The sequence below is a fragment of the Melitaea cinxia genome, chromosome 18 (assembly GCF_905220565.1).
Source record: "Melitaea cinxia chromosome 18, ilMelCinx1.1, whole genome shotgun sequence".
NCBI lineage: Eukaryota > Metazoa > Arthropoda > Insecta > Lepidoptera > Nymphalidae > Melitaea > Melitaea cinxia.
The window spans coordinates 14,457,142-14,478,789 of NC_059411.1; the positions used below are offsets into that span (position 1 = coordinate 14,457,142).

A 21,648-nucleotide genomic window follows, 5' to 3' on the forward strand; every position below is an offset into this window, starting at 1 on the left:
TACAGCTCGGGAGTAATTTTTATTGATTTTGTGATCTTTTGATACGTACGAAACCCTTGAATACGTATTTGACTCACGCTCAACTGACGTGATGTCATAGAAAGCCTTATTATATACATGTGTATAAGATAAAACAAAATCTTGAAAATCCGAATTAAAAATAAACACAGGAAGCGACTGAGATACGCTAAGATTCTTTCACACATAAAGAAAGTAAAGTTATCTAAGCAGCGCTTTATTAGTCGAAGTCGAGAACCGCATTTGTTTATACACTCGAATATTGGCTGAGTATTATTTATGAAAGTGATTCCACAAATCTAACCCACAAACATAGATGTTTATTTTATCAAAAATAATATTTCTTTTCAGATGTTCCGGTCGCGCGAAATTTCACCGGCTGACGGTGAAAAATAAATAACTTGGATCGCGTCCAAACATTATGACACTTTGATGAACGAAAATAGAATTATATTTTCGGGGATGGATTAGGAAATAACTTTTCGTATTGAAAAAAAAAAAACGAAAATCAATTTTTGAGACCGCAATATTGAAGACATAAAATTAATTGGAGATGATAAACATCTACAATTGGGATATGAAGTTAATCAGGATATAAATAAAGAAATTCAAATACACATTAAATTTAAACTTGAAAATAGTGTACGAATATCAATGTGTGCTAAATCAGATGTCGGTGTGTTGTATAGTGATGTGATTTGGATGTTGTTTAGTGAAAATGTCGAGAGATACGAATTTATTTGTGCTTGTGACATTACTAATTTTGTACAGCCTAATTAGAACTAGTGAGGAGATCGTGGAAGCGAGTAAGTTGTAATATTTTATTTAAATTGATTTGTATAGAAATTAGTACCTGCATTTTTTATTCTGATTTCGAACAAGACATAGTTTCTTTGTACGACTTTATAGTGTACATTATTTGAATATTATAAAATGCATATGTTTGTTTGTAAAATGTTGTATTTTTCAAAATTATTATCTGCTCTAACATTATCGATTTTTTTAAATACAAATATGTCGGCAAACAAGCGTGCGGCTCACATAATGGTAAGCGATTACCGTAGCTTATATACGTCTTTGACACTAGAAACATCGCAAGCGCGTTGCCGACCCTATTCTCAAATCCCCCCAGGAAGGTTCCTTTGTTTTTAATTTTTAATCAGATCTTTTATCGATAATTTTTTATTATGGAGTGATTATTTGTAACAAAACAAAACGCTCTAGACTTGAGTGTCACCAGAATTTGAATCTGATAACAGAGATCTGGAAACACATGTGATATACAAGCACAAACGCCCAGACTACGACAAATCTATTTATTATGTACGAGTTTGTATGGAGACTGAATTTTGATATAAAGTAAAATATTCAACTTTTTTAAGTTCAAGGTGGAAATAAAAATTTCAGCGGTAGTACACAAACACTAATTTTGGCATGGATTTGGTTTTGATTGATCATAGTAGCTGGTTCTAGCGTAGCGAACCCCGTTCATGCCAATATTTGTATACGCCTTAGAGATGTTTGTTATGGTCTCGGCGTTTGTTTGTGCTGTATGTATTTAATGGACTCCATAACCAGCATGAAAGAATACCCAACTGGAGCTTAAATGTAAAGCATCACTTATTACCTATACACGCTTCAGCCTGTAATATCCCACTACTGGGCATAGGCTTCTTTCCCCGTGTAGGAGAAGGATCAGAGCTTAATCCACCACGCTGCTCCAATGCGGGTTGGCGGATATATTCGTTGCGTTATAGTAACGATCGCTATCAGGTGTACATGATAACAACCGGGACCGACGGCTTAACGTGCTCTCCGAGGCACGGTGGGGAGACCCATAAGGACTGTACAAACACCCAGACCACGGCAAATACCTGTATGGCCAATAGAAATGATTGTCATGTGTGGGGATCGAACTCGAAACCGCCAGCGCAACAGGTACAATCCATGGCTGTAACCGTTGCGCCAACGCGGCGTCGTATTATCTACATAGGTTGAGTTTATTATTTTGTTTTGAAATTCGAGTTGGAATCCTTTTGTAGCAAACACAAAAAAAGTATAACGCAAGACAAACAAATATATTTATTGTTTTAAAAGTTATATACTTCATATTCATACGTGAAGCAATTAATTATAAAATACAAATAAACAAAATATTTAAAAATAATTTCGTAATCAAAATACTTGGATAAGTTTAAATCCTAAATTATCTACTCCACGACCATATTTCAATATAGTGCCGCTTAATTCAGTATCATTGAGAGCAGTGTCGCATTCGACCCCCTTATGCTGGCGGATCGCCAAATTGGATATACTCGCACGAACGACTATCACACGTGCTCTGTCAATAATGTACGGAAGCTTAATAATGAGACGGAAGATATCTGAAACTACTTCTAATGTTATGTTTGCCTGGTACCTAATATATTTTATCATCATCATTTCAACTGATGGACGTCCACTGCTGAAGCTATCTTCAGCAGTTGACGTCTTTTGCAAGGTCTTTCATCTTTCGTGATCTGGCGCGTCTAGCATCCAGCGGCTACTAGCGACCAGTTAGATCTCATCTGTCCTTCTAGTGGGGGGTTATCCAACGATGCGCTTACTCGTACGAGGCCGCCATTCTAACACCATGATTTACGTGGTATTTTCTTATTAATCTAATTATATTATCTTAACCAACTTTAACAGAAATATTAAAATGTAGTTCTCCGTTTGATCGTTAATGTATATGAAACTATAATTTTTTTGTTTACCTAGAACTTGATACGATGTACTTGCTTTATAATGCGTATATTTTTGACTGACTTTGAAAGTTGATTGATGAATTCTCTCTTTGATATAAAAATGTATGAAAAAATTACATCCATTATAATTCTGTTATAATTGTGATTTATTTGGTAATTTTATTAAAATTTAATTTCAGTATATTTTATACATTTTAAAATATATTTATAAAAAACAAATTATTTTTTAAAACATAAAAAAGTACTACTCCGGTGGCAGGTTGAGGTCCAGGCAATCGTTAGTTAATGCGCCAGGCTGAGAAACCTCCTCGTAATACAGGCCTTTTTAAGCAACATTGTCGTCTGTATTTGACCCTTAATCCAACCAAATGTTATATAAACGCTTCTCACAAAAAGGTTTCATGTTAAAATAGTTACCTAAATAAATAAATATCATATTATACACACATACACATATACACACATGGTTGTCTGTGGTAAGCAACTTAATGCTTGTGTTACAGGTAACAGCCGACTGTTATGACTGTATATAATATATGTTTAAAATGAAATAAAAACACAAAGCAAAGTTTCTTCCCACTTTTCATGTTTTTCTGTCCATTAAAATGGGTGAATCCAACGAATAAATTTAGTACATTTTAAATAATTGTGTTTACTTGCGAATCGAAGACATCCTCCTTTTTTTGGAAGTCGGGTAAACACGAAAAATTTGGCTCAAGTCATGAATAAATTTGTGACGTTTATGGACCTAGCGTACGTGGCGTATCTATTTCTAACGCTGGAAAATGCATTTACGCACTGACCCCGTCACTCGGAGGCGGCGGGAGTGTGAGGATCCCGGCGGAAGGTGCAATGCCAGACTACTCACTGAAAACCAGCGGTGCCCTCATCGTCGTTGTGGGAACGTGGAGCTACCGTAGCCTATAGACGTCTGCAACACCGGAAGCATCGCAAGCGCATTGCCGACCCTATCCTCAGTTCTCCCCAGGAGCTCTGGTCACCTTACTCTCTAATAGGAACACAACGGAAGCTTAAAAAGACTCATTTAGCTGTCAACTTCTGTAATTTCGAGGTACTACCCCAGTCGAGCTGCTCCATATTTTGAGCAAGAAATTTTCAATTTATCAGTCTTCTCTGCAGAATCTACATTTCGAATATGTGGTACCTTCACGTTCAACTTGGAATTCCTAATAATAATACCTTGCATTACGAATCATAAACGTATTAGAACTGGTGTTTGCTTTAGTTTACTGGTACTTTGAATTTTCATATTCCCGACTGCTCTCTTTTATAACGGTTAATAATATTTTCTACGAAAAATTTAAAATATTAAATTTTTACTTAACTTATTATTAAGTTTCATTCAAATTAAATTAAAGTAAATATCTTTATAAGAAATATCGTCTCTTAATTCGTTTTTGACAATTTAAAATTATAGTTTGTAGTTTTTTTTGTTGTTATTAAATTTTTTATAGTTTTTAGTCTGTATTCTTTCATTTAAATGTTATTCTGACATTGTTTAAAATACACTTAGCAAATAAAAAAAATGTAGATTTTAATTCCTCACTTAAGCAACAATCAATGAAATGTCACTTAAAGCAATAAATATCGCAAAAGTCACTTTATTGCTGGAAAATCGCCAAATTGTACTCGTACGAATACACTTGCACGAGCGAATATCGCACGTGCTTTATCAATGATGAATAGACAGCTTAATAATGATGGTATGAAACTTCTGTTGACGTTATGACCGCCTGGTATTTGCTATAGAGCTACATTTGGAATATTTAACTAAATAAATTAAAAAAAGTAAAATATATATTTTTTTAACTCCTATTCCTTCCCATAAAAGTGCTAAAGAACAGATATATGATAGATGATATTTTTTTTCGTTGTATAAATACGGATTTCATTTATTTTTAGTTGAAATGAAACATATTCACTTGTAACGGCGACAACAATATAGTCTAGACGAAGCCCATAAAATTACTTACTACTTTAATAAGAGTTACAAGTGAAAATCGACGTTATATATACGTATGGGTTCGTATAAATTAATTATTATATTACTTTTAGTTATTAAGTAAAAACACATACCTTGTCTTTTATAGACATTTTCAGAGAGGTAATCAATAGCGAAAAAAGAACCACAGCTTTTATGTACTAACCTTTATTATTTTTTATTTTTTTTTTTACGCTGGAAAATGCATTTACGTACCCCCGTCACCCGAAGGCGACGGAAGTCTGAGACTCCCGGCGGGAAGTGCAATGCCGGACTACTCAGTAAAAACCAGCGGTGCCCTCGTCGTCCTGGTGGGGCGCCACGGGACCCCTTAAAAGTATTTGCCATGACGCCCCGGACGGTGGGCCTGCCTGCGGGTGCAGGACAGGCCGCCTCCTGTTGTGGAGCACTCTCGGGCACCGAGAGCGCTCCCACGTCTCGCGCGTGCGGTCTCAAGCCAGCCGAAGGTCTTACTGTCCCTCCAGCCGGCCACCCCACGCAGGGGACGCTCAACCGGACCAGTCTACCGTCTGCAGAATGGGGACACATGTCCAGGAGCGTCCCCTCTCCAAGCCAGGCAGTCCTGACCTCCAACGCCGGCAAGTAGCGTTGGGGGGCAGGACCGCCCGTCCTTCAACGCCGGATCGCACCGAGCAACCTAACTAGGGTCTAGGGAGCCCAGCGCGACCCCGCAACTACCCCACGGGTCCGCCGAACTGCACCGACAACCAAGCCAAAGCTCCAGGGAGCCAGCACAGCCCGGCCCTCACGCAACTGGTCTGCCGGATTGCACCAGCAACCGAGCAAGCTCCAGGGAGCCAGTACAACCCAGCCAGCATACCGCACACCGCGCCTTAGCGCCAGGGCGGGCGAGCGAATCCGCCCACCCCGTCCACCTCCCGGAGCGCCCCGGCACTCCAATGCGCTTTCGCGCCCTACCGCCTGGTTTTGGTCCGCGGGGGTCCGAGGACCCCTACCGCCTGCGTTGCTCAGTAACGCAGGCAGCACTCCCCTATCCGCCAAACGGGGGACGCGCCCAGGTAGAAGACCAGGAACTCCTCCCCTTGGAGCCCAGGTCCCAGACCTAAGTCTGGGGCCTGGGCTCCAAAAGCCTGGGTTTATGTACTAACCTAACCTAACCTAACCTACATCAGAAGTCAGGAAATAAGTAGGATAAAAGTGCTTACCACACGACTTTTTTTTATAGAAGAGGGGGCAAAGGGACAGTTGGCTCACCTGGTGGTAAGTGAAAGCAACATCCATAGACACTCACTATAGACGGCGCCACGGTCGCTTAGAACCGAATGTAAAATCATCGTTTCAAATATTTCGATCTAAAAAGGGTACATCGTTCCATAGCATAATTGGCTAAAGCACCGGCACGGTCAGTGGGAGATGCAGGTTCGATCCCCGCTGGAACGGTCGATTTTTGATATGATATCAAAAATTGTATAGGACCATTCTATGCAAATGAGTTTCAAACTGGGTAATAATTATTATAAAAATGCCTGTATACCCAATAGCAACTGGAGCTTAATTCTTAAAACAATTTCGGTGACATTTCAAATATATATTTATGTCTTTCTCGCAAAAGGGTTGCGCGGTCACTTTCAAGAACCTCAAGGCAGGTCAAGAATTTCATTCAATATTTTTTTATATCACGGGTCTATTTCATAAATAAGATGAAATTTCTAAATAAATTAAAAATTATTAGGAACAGTATTCATACCTACGTCTTCGAAGAACATTTTAAAATTTTCTTACTCAAATGAAGGTTTGAAAATGTAGGACATGCCCGACCGTAGATATTGGTCGAGTTGATAATGAATTACAAGGGCTCTCATCTTGCCCTTAGCCCTCGACACTCTCGAACGAGACATCATTATTTCTTCGTAAAAAGTATTGGATAACGCGATAGCTTATACTTAAGATTTTTAATCTTTCAGAAATACCTTACTAATAAATTACCGAGCAAGAGTCTTGTTAGTTGTAGATTCAAATTTTATTATTCAAAGCTGTGCCCGCGACTTCGTTCGCGTGAAACAAAAAGTTATTATTCAGTTCGCAGACTTATCTAATATATAAAATTCTCGTGTCGCGGTGTTTGTAGTTAAACTCCTCCGAAACAGCTTGACCGATTCTCATGAAATTTTGTGTGCATATTGGGTAGGTCTGAGAATCGAACAACATCTATTTTTCATCCCCCTAAATGTTAAGGGTAGTCCACCCCTAATTTTTTTAAATTTTTAGATCAATTATTTATTTTTTATTTTATTATGATTTGGCGTTGAAAAAAAAAATACATACAACCCTAAATTTCACCCTTCTACCACCAACCTTAAATAGCGTTTAGCGGCACGACAACGTTTGCCGAGTCAGTTAGTAATTTAAATAAATTTCTAAAATAAAAGTAGCCTAAGTTGCTCCTTATTACATCAGCTATCCGCCAGTGAAAGTCCCGTCAAAATCGGTCCAGTCATTTCAGAGATTAGCCGAAACAAACAGACAGATAGAGAAATTTTTTAAAAAATGTTATCCATATTATGCATTTAGTAAAAAGCGGTTATTTTAATATTACAAAAAGACACACCCATTTTATTTATTGGTATGGATTTGTACCCAAAAGTATAAAGTTAATTTATTGAAAATAAAATTCAAAATACTAACATTTAGAAAATTAATTATTTCTCACTAAGAATGGCATTCACTTGCTTGAATAATATAGAACATAAAATTTGAGTTATCTTAGAAAAAAAATTTAGAAGCAAACCAAATAAGTTAGCAAAGTACAAGGATCAAATTAAATCCTGAAACTACCAAAAACAAAATTACATCTATAGTTTTATATATAATATTATTACCATTAATTAGTACTTAAATTATTCTTTAAAAATAATTAATTTAAACCAAAGTAAAATGTTTATTAAATATGACATAACACACAAATTCATTTCATGTCAACGTGCAACGATTACAATACGATATGAATCAGCCTGTTACGTCCGACAGTTGGGCGTAGACCTCTTTTTTTCATTATTTGTTCAAAAATACAAAAAATACATACTTTACACTTATACATAAGCCTGCCACGAAAACTCACAAGAGCTTATCCGGACAAGCCGTCGCGTCGCATACCATATCTTATATATACTCGTAAAATTTTCGTGTCGCGGTGTTTGTAGTTAAACTCCTCCGGACCGATTCTCATGAAATTTTGTGTGCATATCGGGTAGGTCTGAGAATCGAACAGCATCTATTTTTCATACCCCTAAGTCATAAGGGGGGGGGGGGGTTAAGAGGGTTAATAAAATATTATGAAATTATGTGTGCATATCGGGTAGGTCTGAGAATCGGCCAACATTTATTTTTCATTCCCCTAAGTTATAAGGGGGGGGGGGGGGAATTGAGAAGGTTAATAAAATATATGGCAAAACAACGTTCGCGGGGTCAGCTAGTTATCATATAATATATATACTGTACCATAGCAAGCTATAGCAATGAAATCTAAACTAAAGTAATTACCAAAATTTTGCGACTATTAAACGCTTAAAGATTTCAATAAATGTTCTTTCTCCATAACTTATAGTAAGGAAGCTTAATCCTGAAATCTCAATCACCTTGATCTTAATCCACCACGCTGCTTAACTACGGGACTTGGTGTTTCCTGTCACCACAAAAAAAAACCAACATTAAAATCCTTAAAGGACAATTTTAAATATTGTATAATAATCAATTAAATTTAAAATAATAGATATCCTGTAAACACAAAAGAAAATTCAAAAGGAAGAAAATAAGGAAAACAAATCAATTTCAAAATCAATTTATTCAAACGCGATTAAAAATTGAAATAATGGAGGTGAAGTAATGCCGGTAAAAATAAATTCAAAGCGAATCGTTGCCGAGGGTAATATTTTATTTATCGGGTTTATGCAAATTGCACAGAATAGGAATATCTCAGAACATTTAAAGTAGTTTATAGACGCCAAAGCACTGCTGAATGGATCTGCCTCATAGTTTGAATATTCGTGGATTAATGAAATTGTTTGGTTAAACCGATTTGTGTGAATTCTTTAGGGATAGAATTATATTATTATTTATAAAATTTTATTATTTACAGTAGTTTTTAACCGGCTTTAAATAATCTAATATATAAAATTCTCGTGTCGCGGTGTTTGTAGTTAAACTCCTCCGAAACGTCTTTATTGATTCTCATGAAATTTTGTGTGCATATCGGTTAGGTCTGAGAATCGAACAACATCTATTTTTCATACTCCTAAGTTATAGGGGGAGGGGGGGGGGGTTTAAGAGGGTTAATAAAATATTATGAAATTTTGTGTGCATATCGGGTAGGTCTGAGAATCGGCCAACATCTATTTTTCCTTCCCCTAACTTATTAGGGGGGGGGAGGGGGATTGAGAAGGTTAATAAAATATATGACAAAACAACGTTTGCGGGGTCAGCTAGTAATAATAATAATAATAATCCTTTATTTCAGGTAACAGATGACCCATAAAAAACAATTCTTCTTACAGTAGATAAAACAAATACAACTACAAATTTATGAATGTCACGACAATTTGCATATCTATACAAATAAATAAAATTGGTGTGTCTGTTTGTAATATTAAAATAACCGTTTTTTACCAAACGCATATGGATGTAGACACGGTACATATACCAAAATAAGATTTTTTACAATTTTTGTCTGTTTGTCTGCTGATTGGATGATGATGAACGGCTGGACTGATTTTGACGGGACTTTCACTAGCAGATAGCGGATGTAAGAAGGAGTAACTTAGGCTACTTTTATTCTAGAAATTTATTTATTTTATGCCTCTGCCAACTGAAAAACAGCTTTTTTTGTTAAATTCCACGCGGAAGAAGTCGCGGGCGTATCTAGTACAATAATAAAATCACACTAATAATAAATAATTCCAAATACAAAAAGGAGGTGATTCTCATTTCAACTGTATTTTTTTCTGTGTTATTTTAGAACTTTTTACAGCTAGCTTTGCCGATTTCGATGATTCTTTTTTTAAAATCAAAGCTGGGTCTTGTCATTTGACAAGAAATTTTTGATTTATCTCTAATAATGCGTATTTACTTGACTATTTTTTCGTCTACCTACATTATATTACGAGGCGATGTAATTGAAGTCCTGTTTTTTTTTTTTCGTTTGCCAGCAAACGCAATTATCTAAAGTACAACTGTACTAACCAGTGTATGCTAGAAGTGTCTTTCTATTTCTAAAATAAAATCTATATCCCTTCACGAACATTATTTCTGTACACAAATAAAACTTATCATTTTTATACATTAGCCAAGTGATTTCATTTCAATTCCCGATCCCGCGAGAATGTCGGGTGAAGATGTAACCTATGTGTCATTCTGATATTCCTGACATTTACGTAGCCAGTTTCGTTACATTCAGTTCACTATTGTTTTACCTAAAAGAGTCACAAACACCTATCTATCTTCACGGATTTTCCGTTTGTAATATTAAATAAAATATGACAATATTTAAAAATATTCTTCTTATTTCGACTAAGCATCTAGTTAGAAGAATTTGTACTTCTAAATAGGTCAAATATGTTAATTATTAAAATAACGACATTCAAGAAACGTGTCACGACAATAATTAATTAGTTATGCTTTTTAAAATGAACTACAAACAGTTGGTTATGTTCCAATTGCAGATGTTCATTTCGGTCCGTCAGCTAAACTAAAAACTAGGACTACTAACACGATTTCTTCGAAAGGTTGTCATATAGATTAATTCAAACTTTATTTAGAAATGGTTTATTTCATTTGGCACTATTGAAAGCCATTAATCAAGAAGACGAAGAAGAAATGGTTTATCGCATAACTTCATTACATCTTTATGTATCAATACTGATAGAAACAACAAATTTCTTGCACAATACCTTTGATTCAGCTGGTAATATCCCACTGCTGGGGATAGAGCTTCATCTCAATGTAGGGGACGGGTTAGAGCTTAATTCACCACGATGCTTCACTGCCAGTTGGTGGATATATTCTAGCTTAACGTGCTTGTCGAGGCACGGTGGGAAAACCCTCAACGACAGACATCCGACCGGAAAGAAATATTGATAGAGGAATCGGGCCTGCAAATCGCCGTACATGTCACACGCACAACTAAATCAGAGACGCTGGCAGAATAACTACTTAACTTTAGAATGTTAAATATGAAGATTGAAAAGAATGGATTTAACGATATACGATACAAAGGCTTACAACTAAGATACAGGTTATGCCTAGTTAAGATGTAATGATGCAAAATAAAGAAATGTAAAGAAATCGATCAAAATCGGGGTCACCAGTTTAGTGATTAAACAATATATTTTAGTTACAGTTGAGCGATTATACAATATATATTCGTAGCTTTATATGTTTTTGTTTACTTACGTAAACGGAAAGAACTAAACGGCAATGGAACTGTGTATGTAGATATCTAGTGATCCAAAATAATACTTGAACTTCGTCTACTGGTCTAAAGTTAAACGATTGAAATCACAAGGAACAAATAGTATATTACTTGTTCAAGTAAGTGTTGTAGGTTCGTCGTTGTAGAATTTAAAACTTGCTAAATAAAGCAGTAAATCAATTGAGCGGATAAATGAAGATTTATAAGTTTTATAGGATTCAGACACTAAATCCTGAAACAATATTCATTTATCAAACTGTATTTATTTTATTGAAATCAATTAGGGAAATAATTTTCTTTCTCATTTCTTTTTAATCATTTACATCGATAGCACTGTGTTGACAACAAAATAAATTAAAAAAAAAAAACATTACCAAACATATCTTAGATCAATTCTGCAGTCATGTAATAAATTATAATTTAATATAAATATTAATTAAAGAAAACCAATATATGTATTTTAAAAGAAAAGAAAAGTTTACACTAATATTACATTTCGTGATTTTCTTAAGTTAGCACCTTTTTAACCGACTTCAAAAAAGGAGGAGGTTACTCAATTCGACCGTATATATGTTTTTTTTTTATGTATGTTCGGGGATAACTCCGTCGTTTATGGACCGATTTCGATAATTCGATATTCGATTCGATAATGTTGGAAAATAGATATCCCTAGCTTGGTACCATGATAAGGAAACCAGGATCTGATGATGGGATCCCAGAGAAATCGAAAGAAAGTGATAATGAGTCTATCCAGTGAGCCGGAGGATGTCCCATACTGCGTTTGCCAACATGCTATTTCCTCTCCTTTGATCTTTGCATTGTTCGTCAAGCAATTGATAATTGTTTTAAGGTTTATTAATTATATTTGAGAAATTTTATACCAGTATGTGAAAATATTTAATTTTTGAATATTATAATTAAAATAGATGTTGATAGAAATAGAGCGGATAATTTATAGACGGTATTGAAGAATCATAATTTAATCTTTAATTTCTCCTGAGGGCCGAATTTACTTTCGATTTAATTGAATTTCGATAGATAAATCTGGTATTTTACTAATTAAATTTATTAGTACTGATATTATGTATAAAATAATAATATAATATGATATTCAGTAAATAAAAGAAAACATGTGTGCTTTAGACCACACGACTGAAGAAAATTTCGCTAGCAATAGGCCTGCACTCTGGTATTAGATATAGGAAATCTAACTGGCTATGAGAGAAAGCGAGAAAGAGAATGTGTGGTCGCACCTCTCTCTCTTGCTCCATTCGCCTCACCCAAACACACTTTTGGTAACGCTCTTGACACGCATTCACCAGCTTACTCCCCAAGTCAAGCTGGGGTAAAAAAGTTTTACTTCAAAAAATTCTGTGCTTATTACATAAAGTCTTTCTGATTTCACATTTTTAATAACACTAAAATAATGTACAGGCATATAAATATAAACATAAATAAAAATGTAAAGCAACCGCATTATATCCGGCTACAATTCTAAATTATCCTCAGATAAGCTCAGCAAATAAATTCAACTAAACCATTAAGATTTTTAAGACCTCACAGAGACTGTAATTGTACTAAAGTGATCTAAATAATCGTATCCGGGTAAATTTAGACTCCGGTTAAGTTTAATGGTTCTGTTTGGATTTTAAAAGTTTGTGTAGATTACGAAATGGTTTTTCTAGTTGGTTGCGGTGACCCATCCTGGTAGGATTGGTTTTAATGTCTTTTTAAGTTTAGTTGGAGCGAGTAATTATTTTCTGTTTAATGAAATTGGATCGACTAATTTAATGACTAATAGTTCGATCTGTTATGAAACAATATTTTAATCTAATACTATTACACTCATGATTTTTTATTTAAATAAACAGTTCATATTTTTTATTATTATGTCGGTAAAATCGATAAAATATTATTCATATTTTATCAATATGTAATTCGTATTTATGTATGAATTCCAAAAAACACGATTTACTAAAAATACCAAGGTAAGGTCACCCAGGTACTATTGATTTAACTGAGGTAGGGCATAGCAGGAAATTTCTTGCTCTAAATATGGAGCAGCCCGACTGGGGTAGTACCACGACCTTACAGAAGATGGCAGCTGAGTAATGACTGTTTTCCTGTGTTATGTTCCTGTTGGTGAGTACGGTGACCAGAGCTCCTGGCGGGAAATGGGGATAGGGTCGGCAACGCGCTTGCGATGCTTCTGGTGTTGCAGACGTCTATAAGCTACGGTAATCACTTACCATCAGATGAGCCGAGTACAGTTGTTTGCCGGCATAGTTACATATAAAAAAAATCACTAATCATTTTTTGTAAGCTTACAAGATACCTCATAATGACTTTATTATTTTCTTTTTATGATAGAATTATGCGTCTCGTGCAGTATTTTCTCCAACGATGATAGCTTAGCGTAGTACTCACAGAAACAGCCTGTTTCGGTTGTCTTGATTCGTGGACCCCGACCAACCCACTATACCCAAATTTATGTGTGGGTTATAAATACTGACCGAATATATCCCATACTGACGTGTATAGGGTACAGTTTGTTTCAATATTTTATGTGGTTTCAAAACTTTGACACATAATTTAATAATAATAATGGAATTGAGCGTCAGGTAAATAATGTATAGTTATTTATTTCGCTTGTTCGTCGTATCGTGGAATTTTATGACCTACTGAACTAAACTAAAAAGGTACAAACAACATAAACAAATGTTCCACTGCTATGTAAAAGCTCTTTTTGATACATATGAAAATTGATTGGAACTTAATTTACTCCGCTGCTCCACTGCGCAGATGTTTAATTTCCCTATCCAGTAACGATCATTATCAGATGTTTATAGTGAGTACCAAATCGACAGCTTAATGTGCTCTCGTAAGTTTGGCTTATGACTTTTTTATATCACTTAACCTTGCTTAACAAAAGGTTTTATATTAAAAAGGTTAGTTTGAGAATATTTAGTTTAAACATAATTTTTTTTATCTCTATTTTTGTACTTATACTTTGTCTATTTTTATACTGTCTTTTTGTATGTGTTTTATTGGTTAAATTATATCGCATGGAATGGTAAATATAAAGGATAATGATTTAACAATACGCACCTTAGTTTACCAGCCACAGTATTCTGATGTAGTAATTTACTTTAAGTTAGATTACCCAATCGTCTTAATAGATTTTACATTATGGATTAAGTGTTGTTAGTCAGTTCAGCCTATTGTAGTCCAATGCTGGATATAGGCCTCCACAAGTTCCTGCCATACATCCCGGGTTTCCGCTATCCAGGACACGTTTGCTCTAACATTTATCGGTCATGCGACACAGGTGACCAGTCCACTGCCACTTCTGTGTTATACTATCATGTAAGTATACTTTTCCTTATAGGTACTTAAACTTTCACGGCTACTATGTACTTACTTGATTCGATGGGCGTTATTACGATTATCATTTTTAATCGTTATTTCATCACCCGCGACCAGTATATCTCATAGCCTCTCGTAACTCCGTATGAGAATTTGGTACGTGTTTGTCCATATTTTTTATGAGGTTTGTGAAATTTCTGCTCATAGGGTTGCAACAACATCGAAATTTCGGGAGTTTCAAAATAAAAATCATAGTAAGTCTCGTAGTCCTGTCCCTACCATGCCTCGGAGAGCACGTTAAGCCGTTGGTCTCAGTTATTATCATGCACACCTGATAGCAATCGTGACTCGTAGTAGGGAACATGTCCGTCAACCCGGAGTGGAGTAGCGTGGTGGATTAAGCTCTGATCCTTCTCCTACATGGGGAAAGAGGCCTATACCCAGCCGTGGGATATTATAGGTTGATGCGAATTCCGTACAATCAGAAGTATATTTTTCCTTAAGTTAAAAAATATCCTGACAATAGATAATTATTTCTCAGTTGGATATACATAGTAAACAACAGGGATAGTACTAGTCCAAGTCAGGTCATTAACCTACAAATGCATCGGTGCAGTTATCCCCAAGCTATTTCTACAATAATACACGATATTATCTTAGACAATAGATAGACAAATTGTTTGTCAATTCTATATAATAGTAAACAACAGGTGTAATCATTATGGATCTGATCCAAGTCGGGTCGTTAGCCTACAAGCGACCCGGTGCAATTTGTCCAAACGCTATTTCTATTACAGTGTACCTGGTATTATTTTAGGCGTCTCTATGTCTGGTTACGATGGTTACTAGGGATGTCTATAAAGTTTTGAAGCGCTAACTTATCTATTATATCAAATTAGATCTATAACAGCTTGGATCAGATAATTGAATTTTTAAAACGTAATAAGTAAACTAAAAAATGTCGGATATTTTATATGTATTACTGGCTGTGCCAGCGACTTCGTTCTCTTCTTCTTCTTCGCAGAGTTACAATATAAATGAATTTCTAAAATAAATGTAGCCTAAGTTACTCCTTATTACATCAGCTAGCTGCCAGTAAAAGTCCTGTCAAGATCACAGACAAAACTTGTAAAAATGTTATCTTTTGTATATGTACTGTGTAAACATCCATATGCATTTAGTAAAAAGCAGTTATTTTGATATTACAAATAGACACTCCAATTTTATTTATTTGTATAGATACGTGTTAATATATGCCAATGTTTAAGACTATTTGAGTTTGAAAAATAAATACACCACTTCGTTACTACGAGAAAATTTTAAATGTTTTTTTATTATTATTTTTTTGACAAATATTTAGTATTTAAAGCAGATTGTATCCTTGTATTTAACTTAGATGAGACGTCATGTTGGTTTAGTTACAAAGAACAGTTTTTACAAATGAAACGAAAAAAGAGGTTTTCATTTATTTCTCTTAACAGTCTGTCATAAATTTAATTATAACAAATAATCTATAAAAGAATATATTTTGTCTAAATAATCTGTATTCTTAATATTTTATACTTTAAGAATATACAATTACATAAATTATATATATATTTAATCCTAATTATGGTTTTAATTAAACCTCAAGAAATATATATCGTTATGGAATTAATAAATTTATTTAAGCACATCTAGACTATTTTAACTAATAGCATGTCAAAGTTTTTGAAATTACAACGATTGGCCGGAGACTTCTAGGAGGCCTTCGGCCTAATTAAATCTGAGTGTTTGTACACAGCAATTCTGTATTTAAACTGTATCTAAATGTCAGCACTATTTTAACTATTTGACACTTGCTACGTCCGATCTTAGGCCGATATTATTAGTACTTGGCATCTCGCCACCGATTTCTAGGCCTTTTTGGGCTTACTGCTTGGGTAAACATGTCTTCGTAGTAAAATTATCTGGTTAGCAATAACATTGAGCGTATTACATTGTATGTCGAAATGGTTTTGAGAGTATCGGATCATATAAATTTTCTATGTTTATGTAATATGGTTTGAGTGTTTGTTTGCTTGGAGTAGTCATAAGATTAACGTTATAGATTTAAAAGTAATTTGTGTTTGACAGTAAATTGTTAAAGATGGTTAGAAAGTTATTTCTTTTCTTCGATAATACTTTTGCGGTCATCATCATCATCACAGCAGCCATTCGCAGTCCACTACTGGACATAGGCTTCTGGCCACAAGTTCACGCCAAAAATGGCGTGAACTCATGTGTTCTGCCCATAGTCACCACGCTGGGCAGGCGGATTGGTGACCGCAGGGCTGGCTTTGTCGCACCGAAGACGCAGCTGCCCTTCTTCGGCCTGTGTATTTCCAAGCCAGCAGTTGGATTCTTTTCCCGCCATCGGTCGGCTTTTTATATACTTTTGCAGTCCTTTATAGAAAATATACCTTTTTACCTAGCAGTAAAATTTACAGGTTGTCACAGTAAATTATTATTATTATATGTTAAAATTGTTTTGTAATAATAATTATTTTTAAGAAATGTTAAATGTTCATACAATTAGCCTCGCTACGATTTTATCAAACTGAACTAAAATATGTTTTAACGTCAACACATTTCGAAATGTCCTCGTGTTAAGAATAGATGTGACTCTTTTTACTTTAAATTATAAATTTAAAAACTAGGTACTTCTTCTTTATAATTAAATCAAATTTACACTCAATATGGTGTTATGGTGAGTGTAGTCACCTAAAACACCGATTGTTTGATTGGTGATAGTTTGATTCCCGCTCGGGATGGATATTTATATATGTATAAATATTCTTTCCACTTTAGATGTCTTTCCTTGTGGATCTCCTCACCGTGCCTCGGAGAGCAAGTAAAGCCGTCGGTCCCGGTTATTATTATCAATAACTAATAGCGATCGTTAATCGTAGTAGGGAACATGTAGTTGGTGGATACCAACCCGCAGTTGAGCAGCGTGGTGGATTATACTCTAATCCTTCTCCTACGGGGAGATGAGACCTATTCCCAACAGTGGGATGTTATAGGCTGAATCATGACACTCTACGTCAAAACGGAAGGATGTAAGTTATGTGCTGAAGGTTCACAGACACAAAAACCGAAATCATGTTGATAACGGTCAAAAATTGTCGCGTGTGAGGATCGAACCCGCGGCTACTAACCCCTCATCATATTTGTTTTGTTAAAGTCTTTACGAGTGTGATATATTATTAGGTCCAAACACTTCCTTCAATAAACAGCTACTTAACAAAATTTCAAATTGGGTCGTAAAAGATTATCGAGTGATAAACCCTTTGGCTTTCTTTAAACGTAAAAATAGACACACTCTTTGTATATCTGTTTATATATCTTTTCTTTTTCTTTTTGTACATCTTTTTCTATTTTTGAATACTTTTATATAGGTAAGGTATTCAAAAAGGATATTTATGGAGAAATTCGTCCTATTTATTTTTGTGTTACCCACATATCAGGGAATTCTAAGCATTTTTTAATATCATACCAAAAGTCGACCGTTCCAGCGGGGATCGAACCTTCATCTCTGACTGACCGTGTCAATTTAAATGAATGAAATCTTTAATATGATGATTTTATATTCGGTTTTAAGCGACCGCAGCTAGAGCACCGACACGGTTTTAATGATATTAATAATGTTTATGGAGAAATATTAACTATTTTGCAAGTCTTTATTCATAATATTTTTTTTACCTGATGGTAAGCGATTACCGTAGCTTATAGACGCCTGCAACACCAGAAGCATTGCAAGCGCGTTGCTGACTCTACCCCTATTTTCTCCCAGGAGCTCTTTCCCCAAGAGCTCTGGTCACCTTACTCACCAACAGGAACACAACACTGCTTGAAAACAGTGTTATTTAGCTGTGGTATTCAGTCTGTAATGTCGTGGTACCCCAGTCGGGTAATATTTCTAACGTGTATCGTAAAGTCCTTACAGACATTAGTATTACTTAGATTGGTTATATTTTTATTGTTTGAATTATTTTTTGTGTAATTGAAGAACTTACTGATGGGAATATTAAAAATAGTCATTTTCCGACCTTTTAAAAAAAATCTATATTTAATACCAGTGCTTGCACGAAACAGTAAAATTTAATTGCTAGCAAATTTTTTTGGAGCTTCAAAGAGATCGCTTCTTAAACTTTAAAAATCTGGTTTCCGTCAGTTTTAACTCAAAGTAATCAAATCATTTTTGTGGCTAATGATAGCGGTTTTTTAATGGTGGCGCTATGTTATAATCTAATTTTATAGATGTTATTTGGATTGTGGCCAAGAAATGCTGATCCTTAAATATCAGATGTCGCAGTGCAATTCTGTATTTAGGACGGTTTTGAAGGGGAACGGTGTATTTTAAGATTATAGTCGAACTTTTTGGGATACGGTCGATGTTTTAAACTGTATTAGTTATGTTAGTTGAGTTTTGTTTATGATATTTATTATTGTATTACATATTTTGCGTTGTTTCAGCTGTTTTGTTTAAGTTTGTTGGTTGTGTGTTCATGAAAGTTTAACTAATACCGACGGTCGCATTTAATTTATGTTTGGAAGTGATAAGTTTTTTTTTATATTTCGCAACATCTACGGGGTTCTCGTTGTCCATGCCATTTGTCCTACATCACTGCATAGTATAAAACAAAGTCGCTTTCTCTGTCCCTATATCCCTATGTATGCTTAAATCTTTAAAACTACGCAACGGATTTTGATGCGGTTTTTTTTAACAGATAGAGTGATTGAAGAGGAAGGTTTATATGTATAATACATGCATGATATAATAGAGGAACACTGATAGTTTTTGCAACCGTGCGAAGCCCGGGCGGGTCGCTAGTAATATTATATATATTTGTTTTATTATAGTTTAACTTCAGCAGTTCTAAAGCTGTCTAGAATCGCTAGGATGGACCGATACTGATAGCTTTTTGCTGTCATAAAAATATTAAATATTCAATAAATATTACATGTATTTATTTTATTAAAAGACGTATCTTCTTCTTCTTAAAGTGCAATCTCTCACGAAGTTCGGCGATCATTTTGGCAACTTGTATCCTTGATACCGCAGCCCTGAATAACGAACGGTGCTTTTCCCAAACCATTGGCGTTGATTTTTTAGTCAAGATGTTCTTCTACGACCCACACTGCGCTTGCTCTGGATCTTGCCCTGGATAATAAGTCGAAGCAGTTGATATTTAGAGCTTCTCATGATGTGGCCGAAGTACTCAAGCTTTCTTTACTTATGATAATAAAATTATAAAAAGAAAAGATATTAAAAGACATATCATCATCATCATCATCATTACAGCCTATACAGTCTACTGCTGGATATAGGCCTCCACAAGTTTACGCCAAAAATAACGTGAACTCATGTGTTTTGCCAATAGTCACCACGCTGGGTTGGTGACCGCAGGGCTGGCTTTGCCGCACCGAAGACGCTGCTGCCCGTTATATTATTATATTGTATATAGTGTATTAAAAGACATATATATTTATATAATACCATAGAATTTCACAACATAAAACAGGTGAACACAAAGCCATAAGACGTTAGTTCTAACTCCGCTAAGGACTGAGTTACATCAAAAGACGAGAGCTCTACGAATTGAGTTAGGTTATGTTCGTTTCCATTGTTTATTGAGTCTTTTTTTCTAAAACTATACTTACTGGCAAAGTCCTTTTCTCCTAAACTTGATAATTGTTAGTAGGACAAACTCTTGAAACTTTGCCTGAAACTTTGATTAAGCGATTCTTTTTAACCGACTTCCAAATAAGGAGGAGGTTCTCAATTCGATTGTATTTTTTTATGTATGTTACTTTGGAACATTTGACCGGGTGGACCGTTTTCGACAAAATTTCGTCATCGTGTTATTTGGTTATCCATTTAAATTTATTTGAGATTTAACAACTACTTTTCGAGTTATATCTAATAATGCGTTTTTATTTGACTATTTTTTTTGTCGACCTACGTTGTATTATACCGCATAACTTTTTACTGGGGTTACCGATTTTATTGATTTTTAATTTAATTGAAAGCTGGTGTTTATCATTTGATCATATTTAAATTTGCCCCTGGGGAGATTAGGGATAGGGTCTCCGTCTCGTGTTGCAGGCGTCTATAAGCTACGGCTACAGTAATCGCTTACTATCAGGTGATCCGTACGCCCTAGTTATATTTAAAACAATATATTGGACTGGTTAAATGACGTCAAGGAGCAGGTGTTTCGCTTTAAAATAAGTAAATTACAGGAATGTAACTATTAGTTTAGTATTGATGTAGCTAATAGAAAAAAAAACTCTTAAATCAATTTACATTTATTAACCGACTTCCAAAAAAGAAGGAGGTTCTCAATTCGACTGTATAATTTCTTTTTATGTATGTTACTTCAGAACTTTTGACTGGGTGGAGCGACTTCGACAAATTTTCATTTAATCGAAAGGTGGTGTGTGTCATTTGGTCCCATTTAAATTTATTTGAGATCAAAAATACCCGTCAAAAAATCTTGGGACACTTTTAGACAATGAAAGTTTTAGAATTGCTCTCGGTCTCCGGTTGGGAGCTCCACTGTGCTTTGAACACAGATGTCCGTGCGGAAAAGAGGTCGATTCTTTCGGACTACACGGCCTTTCCTGTAACAAGAGTTCAGGTAGGTTTTCCCGCCACGGTTCCCTAAACGATACCATAAAAAGGGCTCTTGCCACCATCGACGTTCCTGCTCTTATCGAGCCAACTGGAATTAGTCGCAATGATGGCAAGAGCATGGCCTGATGGTTTGACGTTGGTTCCCTGGGAAAGGGGACGGGCGCTTTTGTGGGACGCAACCTGCGTTGACACACTTGCTCCGTCTCATGTCAGGGAAACAGCCTTAAAAGCGGGAGCCGCAGCGGAAAAAGCTGAAACGACTAAACGGCACAAATATTCGTCACTAATTCCAAATTACATCTTTGTGCCGTTTGCAGTCGAAACACTTGGACCTTGGAGTAGCAGTGCTAAAAAATTTTTAAATGAGATAACACCTCGCCTTATTACCTCCACTGGTGACAAGAGGGCT

The 21,648-nt window shown here is 35.4% G+C and overlaps 1 protein-coding gene across 1 annotated transcript in view; it reads left to right on the forward strand.

Moving 5' to 3' along the window:
• LOC123662149 (nephrin-like) overlaps positions 1-21,648 on the forward strand; it is a 153,813-nt gene that overhangs the window by 25,957 nt on the left and 106,208 nt on the right. Inside the window, exon 2 of the mRNA XM_045597033.1 lies at positions 370-824. Within this exon, the coding sequence (XP_045452989.1) occupies positions 737-824 (88 nt within the window). The 5' untranslated portion in view covers positions 370-736. The remainder of the gene's footprint in view (positions 1-369; positions 825-21,648) is intronic.